This window comes from Hibiscus syriacus, unplaced genomic scaffold (assembly GCF_006381635.1).
Source record: "Hibiscus syriacus cultivar Baekdansim isolate YM2019G1 unplaced genomic scaffold, ASM638163v2 tig00111356_pilon, whole genome shotgun sequence".
Classification (NCBI taxonomy): Eukaryota; Viridiplantae; Streptophyta; class Magnoliopsida; order Malvales; family Malvaceae; genus Hibiscus; species Hibiscus syriacus.
The window spans coordinates 114320-121908 of NW_024063068.1; the positions used below are offsets into that span (position 1 = coordinate 114320).

The 7589-nt window shown below is 34.6% G+C and overlaps 1 protein-coding gene across 1 annotated transcript; it reads left to right on the forward strand.

The window, feature by feature from the left end:
• The first annotated feature begins 2444 nt into the window (after nucleotides 1-2444).
• Nucleotides 2445-7379, forward strand: LOC120159282 (AUGMIN subunit 8-like). Its single transcript, XM_039169915.1, has 6 exons — nucleotides 2445-4015; nucleotides 4312-4431; nucleotides 5748-5864; nucleotides 5946-6035; nucleotides 6531-6638; nucleotides 7187-7379. The coding sequence occupies exons 1-6, from the start codon at nucleotides 2714-2716 to the stop codon at nucleotides 7289-7291; spliced, it is 1842 nt and encodes a 613-aa protein (XP_039025846.1). The 5' UTR covers nucleotides 2445-2713; the 3' UTR covers nucleotides 7292-7379.
• Nucleotides 7380-7589: the final 210 nt, after the last annotated feature.

A 7589-nucleotide genomic window follows, 5' to 3' on the forward strand; every position in this document is an offset into this window, starting at 1 on the left:
TTTAAGTGGATTCTAACTCACATATATTTTCTTAAAATTGATAAAAGAAAATAATTCCCATTAGGAATGGACTGATGGAGTGGATGGAGGTAGTGCCCTGAAAATTTCAAATTATCATATATTTTAGATTTTTTATATTTTTTATTGATAATCTATTTTTCTATCTTATGACTTAATAATTCGTGTCCCTTCTAAAATTTTAGAAATCCATACTTTTAACATAAACTTTTACATATATCGTTATTATAATATATAAGTACAAAAAAACCATAAAATTATTTTAATATATTTATAAAATAGGAACTTATGTGATTGAGATAAGAATCTTTTTAACCCTTCAAATTTATACCATGTTAAGAAAATTCATAATATTACCAAAAATATCCATTTACTCAAATGCATATGTTCAGTAAATATTTAATACGTCTATTTAATAACTGACCTGTTATTTTTGTATTTCAACCAAATATATTACTAAAATACAAACTAACAATAAATAAAAGAAATTCTAAAAAAAATGCTAAGCTAGCAAAAGAAAAATCCCACTTCTCAATCTCGAAAAAAGCCCAATAAAGTAGGTGGCGCGAAAACAACTTCCTTTCTCCGTCTTCTCATTCAACTGAAATACAGTTCCCCTTTCCCATTTTTTTTTCAAAACCTTTTTTTTATTTTCTTTTAATTCCTCGAATTCATCGCTGTCTGTTTTCTGCTTTTTTTTTCCTTGTTAAATCTCTCTTTCCTCTCGCAAGAAACTGATCAAGTCAATAGGCTTTTCCATCTCCCGCCGGAATATTCGTTCTCCAATCATCCTCCGGTTACCTGACCTCTTCTCTCCGGCGGTCAATCTTTCGATTCCTTTCTAACTGATATTTCGACGAATTCTCGAATTTCTCGAGGTTGATTTTTCTTTGATTGAATCGTTTTGGAAGATATTTTTGAGATCGATAAAAAACAAGGTGAGATTTGTGTCGTTAGTAATCTACAGCTTTCTGTTTTGATTTGTTTCTTGCTTTGTAGATCACTCGGATTAGAATATAATAAAAGTAAACAAATAAAATTAGTTTTAATTTATTCTCTTTTTTATTGTTATTTTTAGTAGTTTGTTTTAAACGAATAATTTCTGCAACTTTGTAACTGAGAGATATGCATAAAACAGTTTTTTTTCACGGTATTTCTGTCTTCAATTTTGGAGACATAACTCTGTCAAAGTCAGACCCTATATAGTTTTGGATTTTTTTTTTCATTGAAAAAATTAAATCGCAGTGAAATTATTGTAATTTTAATTTTAAACCTTTATTTTTCCTGTGATTTCCATCAATTTCCGTTCCTCAATCTGGAGATACAAAACAAAAAATTATACAGACGGCAACATAAAATAATTTAGAAATAAAAGTAAAAAACGATATTAATTATAGGGAATCAAGTACGTCTATGTTTTTATCTGTATATTCACGATTTTAAAATTTATATAAAAGATTTAAACTACTATTTAAAGTTTTCACTGTGAATTCATGGGGATGGACACTGGTCTTCCTTGCACGTGGTGCTCCATCTCTTTTCCCATATCTTCACCAACATTAGCACTACAAAAACTTCAACCTTGATCTCTTCTCATCCCAATTATTCATTTTCTCAAACCGATTCGGATACAAACAGACAATCTTACATGATTATATCATTTGTTTAACTGCATTTTTAGTTTTTGGTTTTTATGTTAATTTTACTGTCATTTAGTAGACAAATGATTCGCACGTGTGATCCCGGGTTAAAAACCCATATGGTCAATTTATGTATTTTTATGGGAAGATAGGAAAGATGAGACTTTTTCAAAATGAAAATTGATGCAATTGTTTGTTGTTATCATTTCCGTTGAATTCCTATTCATGGAAAGCAGGTGAGAAGGAAGGGAAGAGGCCACGGTTGGCTGGCTGTTTATTTATTTCTGTGAATGAAAATCAGTGAATTTCATTGTGATTTTGGTTTTTCCAGCCCAACTGACCATGCATTCCCGTGACTAAGTTGACGTATTACCATTACAAAATTTGGACCATTACAGCTAGAAGGTACAAGTATAGTTTTGACATAAACATTTTGAAAAAGATTTTTTTTTCCTTTTTATGTATTTGAAGAACTTATACATACATACATACATGTATGTATATAAATAGGTGTGTGTCTTCTTTCACTCTCTCTCCTACCCGCCTTTCTTCTTGCTGTCTTTTTGTCCTACACCCTTACCACCAGGAAACAAAAACCGGTGGAGATTTTGGCAGTATAGTTTTCTCAAATCTTCACATAGGGGACCTCTTAGTGTATTGCTTTTGCAATTTTAGTTTGATTTAACCAAAAGCTTTTGCAATTTTAGTTTGATCTGCTTGGATTTGGTCTTTCTTGATTAATAAGCTATGCCCATTTCGGTTAATTTCTTGTAACTCTCTAATCCTTCATCAATCAGATCTGGACATCTATAAAGATGTTTCTTTTTTCTCCTATGGTATTGATAATCATACCTTTACTTTCTGCCATTCTGTAAGCATCTAACTTTTGGTTTATGCATTTGTGGCAGATTTATTGCAGGGGAAAGTATCTTCTTTTTGACCGGCTGGCGTTATTCCGGTTATATGTGGGGTTCATGTAATGGTTAGACTGTTAAATGTAGTTTAGTTTCATTTATGGAAAATCCCATCAATGTGGTCTAGTTTGGAATGTTTGGATGGATATATGTGAACCAAAGCGACGATTGCAGAAGCTTGCTGCTGTTGCTACGGCGAGGTCACCCCTTGTTTCTGCTGAAAAAAACAATGCATCACTCACAACTCGACAACCTGGAGCCAGGGAAGTTAGTTCGAGGCGTTGTCCATCTCCAATTACTAGAACAACCTCTATTCCTTCCCAGTTGGTGCAAAATAGAGCTGTTTCGGCTGAGGGGAAACGCCCCTCCACGCCATCTTCACCTCGAAGTCCATCCACGCCGGTTCAAGAATCATCAGTTTGTGTGCAGATATCATCTAGAAGGCTATCAAATGGCCGCACACCTGAAAGTTTATGGCCATCTACCATGAGGAGTCTTAGTGTTTCATTTCAGTCTGATACAATTTCAGTTCCTGTTAGCAAAAAGCAAAAAGAAAAACCGGCTAGTAATGTCTCATTGGATCGTACTTTGAGACCTTCTCCAAATGTGGTTCATAGACAACAGTCTGAAAAATCTGCTTTATCGCGTAAGCCTACTCTAGCGAGAAAGACAAGTCCTCTTAAAGGGAAGAATGCGCCTGATCAATCTGAAAATGCTAAACCAGTTGAAGGTTTACTTGGCCGAATAATAGATCAGCATCGGTGGCCTAGTGGAAGTCATGAGAAACTGTCTTCCAATTCATTGAATAGAAGTGTAGATCTGGGTGATATTAAAATTGTTAAAAGTTTATCTGCACCAGTTCCAGGAATCGGGTTATCTTCACTGAAGAGAATGGCAATTTCCGATAGTTTGAGTATACCTCTAAAGAAATCTGCTAATGACGCTGCCAATTTTTTATCACTCGATCGAATCGGTCAGATAGGGCCTGAGGCAATTCCAATTGATGATAAGTCTGTGCGGGTATCTGGACCTGCAAGGATCCTTTCGTCAAGTTCTTTGGACAAAATGACACTGACAACTTATGCACACAAATCTCTGTCTTTGTCTGCTCCTGGATCACGACCTCAGACACCAAATAGAACTTCTGTTTCTAGGAGTGCCAGTCCTTCTCGGGCAAGAACTTCCACTCCACCTTCAAGAGGATTCAGTGCAAATCCAAGGGGAGTCAGTCCATCTCGTACAAGGACATCCACCTTTTCTAGTCAATCCCACAGCTCAACTTCAGTTCTTAGTTTTATTGCAGACTTTAAGAAGGGAAGAAAAGGTGCAAGCTACATAGATGATGCTCATCAACTTCGGCTTCTTTACAATCGTAACTTGCAGTGGCGATTTGCTAATGCCAGGGCTGAAGCTGTACTGTATATTCAGAAAATTACCGTGGAGGTAGATTTCTTCTCAAAATGATCAACATTGCATCAACTAGCATTGGTCTATGTTTTGATAAGGGAGGCCTGTGATGGTTAGAATAGGAAAACTATACTTTCGTGATGCATTTATGCAATAATTTAAAAGAAAAAGTGATTGTTAGATTCTTTGAATCACTTTTCATTATGATTGGTCTCCTACAGTGATGAATGTTTTAACTCCATATATGCACATGAGCTTTAGAAATGGCATAGATAGTGGATTGCCTCTTCTATATTATGTTTTTATCAATGAAATTTGATCTGTTGTTGCAGGAAACTTTGTACAATGTCTGGAATTCTACTTTGGGTCTGCGGGATGCCATGATCAAGAAAAAGATCAATCTCCAGCAATTGAAGTTAGAGCTCAAGTTGAACTCGGTTTTGCATGATCAAGTAACAGTTGCCTCTATTTCTCCTTTCATAGAAAATTTTTATTCCCCTCATACAGGTTCAATGTTAGAAGTGCTTCTATATTTAAGTTTAAGATTATATTAATAATTTATGTGCATTTTCAATTGTGCTACTCCCGGTGAAGATACAGGGAGGTAGTTGGCGCTTACTTATCTTCTTACACCTTCAGGTCTAAATTTTTATGTTTTAGGGAAATGAGGATTCAAACTTGAGTCCGCCTTTAAGAGGAATGATGGAAGTCACTACGCTATGTATTGGTTCATTCTATAGGTCTAAATTTTATAGCAATAGAATGTCGGCATGCCATTTTGAAGTATCATTTAGATGAATAAAAGGCTTATTTTATAGTTAAATGGTTATAGGAAATAATATATTGCATTGTTATGGGCCTCCAAGCTTCTTAAATTTGGCAGTGGTTTTGGTTATAATGAACTATAGAGGTCTTGTGGAATTTTAAATGCTAAACTTCTAGCTGTGGTAGCCTTCTAATGGGACAAAGAAAGTCAAATCTCATTGATACTTGGAAAAACCCACAGGAGGCTCTACAGCGTGTGTTTTTCCCCAAATTCTGCATTTGATGATTTAGAAGGTTTTCTGTGGATAAAGTCCATATTTTGGTGCTATATACAGGCACTAGTAATTTACTCCTGATATCAACACTTAAAAATATTTCAAGTTTGAACTTTTCCATGTTGGTTTTGGGAACCTTTTTAGATTCAAATATATTTTGGTGGATAAGGCAACCTTTAAAATTAAGACCTATAATGATTGGATGGAGGCTTGGTAGAACAGGTTTCCATTAAATGTGATAAAATATCATAACTGACTCCTTGTTGCATAAACATGAAAGGGTGCATAAGAAGACCGGGTGTAAATTGCATCAGTATATTTGGCAAGGATTTTCCTTGCCAACGTGGTCTGGTCCGGCCCATGATACCTCTTTTCCGAAGTGACCTTCACTTGATAACTATTATGTTGGTCTTTTAAAAGTACACCACAGTTGCAATTTTTGGATTATACTTTTTATGTTGATCAATATTGAATAGATTGGAGAGAAACAAATTTATTATCTACATGAGGATATATTTCATGTCTCACATTCCGAAAAATTGCTTATGCCCAACAGGTTATATTTTCAAAAGTTTGATTTAAGGTGTTATCTTTAATCATCGTGGAAACTTCTTACCTAAAAATTGGAAAAGCTAAATATTCTCTCTCATTACAAGAATATTTTTTTATGGTCGGCATATTAGTATAGATTCTTTCTTATCTAAAGCATATGTATATGATTCATGCAGATGGGATATCTTAACAATTGGGCATTACTTGAAAAAGATCATGCAAGTTCTTTAGCTGGAGCAGTAGAAGATCTGGAGGCAAGCACTCTGCGTCTTCCCGTAACTGGAGGGGCAAGGGTCAGTTCAATACTAAAATACTTTGAATTTATATCAGAAAAGATAAATATTGACATCATTTCTGGATTTTGTACTCATCAGGCAGACATTGAATCATTGAAAGATGCTATTTCCTCTGGTGTTGACGTGATGCAGGCTATGGGATCATCCATTTCTTATTTACTCTCAAAGGTGTCTTTCCTTCCAACGCCAGTTATTCAACTTGTTTCTGAACATAAAGGCCTGACCTTATACGCAGAAAGAACAAAATTCAATGTTGTTGTCTTTACTTACCACTCTAGTTATCTGAATTTAAATTTAAGATGTCAAATATCAGTATATCTTCCAAGTAAATTGTAATTTTGGTTCAAGTAGAAGTTTCATCTCTGTTTATTTTACTCTTAGGTGTCGAGACAAGTGCTTCTCGAAATTTCAGCTTTGATGTTATATGTAAATTTTAAAGGAATTTTCTTCTTCCCCAGACCCCTTTTTTTGTCTAATTCTATGGTGAGAGCATACATCTTTGCTAATGAATCTAAATCCACATCGACCACTTGGATTTTGTCCCATGATGCTCCAATGTGTGACAGATGGTTGATTCTGATATTAGCTTGCAGTTTTTTTGCTGATATATCTTTATTTCATTCAGGAAGCTTAACATGTATTTCAATATTATACATGCTTTAGGTGGAAGGAATAAAGAATTTGGTTTCTGAGCTTGCTGCAATAGCTGCACTAGAGAAAAGCATGCTTGATCAATGTGAAGCTCTCATGGCTTCAACAGCGGCTATGCAGGTAAGGACACATATAATGCTTGCTTAAGTTCAAGTTCTTGGATCAAATATGACTATATCTTGACTTGACCAACTCCTCTAAGATTCTTCTGCAATGACTGGTAAATATTTGTGTATGTAATGAAAACTCTGACTAAGCATGAGAATAGGATTTAAAGCTATATCTTGACTCGAGTGCAAGTGTGGATACATGTGACATTGTTGCTTTGATTATTTCTAAGCTTTTCTTAGAGCATATCCTCATATCATGTTTAGATATGCTTTGATTATTTATTAAAATAGAAATGAAGAGTCAAAGCAACAATAGCTCGAAACCGACTCAATCATTGTAAATATGGCCAATCCATCCCTTGTATGCCATCACTATCAAACCGGCTGGCTAATGTCGGCTCAACCTAGGCATGTACCAACTGTTATAGAATAGATCTCTGCAAATTGCAAACTTTTGTTTCTATTTTCTAATGCATATAGTTGCTTTGTCTTATTTCATATATATATATATATATTACACACACATTTGACAAGGTTTTTGGTGGTGTAATTGAACAGTCAGAAGAGTACAGTGTTAGGTCTCATCTCATACAAACAAAACAAGCTTTGGGGAGAAATAAGCAGGCAACGATGGCAACGAAAACATTATTTCCATGGCCATGAACCAGCTGGTAAGCTCATAGTAATCTGCCAATATATTATCCTTCAAAGTGAGAGAAATTTATCACAAAATCTGCTCTGCCAGCCCCAGTAATTGTAAAGTTTCCCCTTTTTTATTTTTTATTATTCTTTTAACTTGAATGGTATTTTTTTTCTTTTTTCTTTTTTACCCTTCAAAAGATTGGAGTTTTTGGCTCTGATCTTTTTCTTACATGTAATTTTTGTATTACGCATATTAAAAGAGGAAAAAAATACAAAGGAAACAAAATATTTGATATGAATGACCAACCTTTAAAAAAGA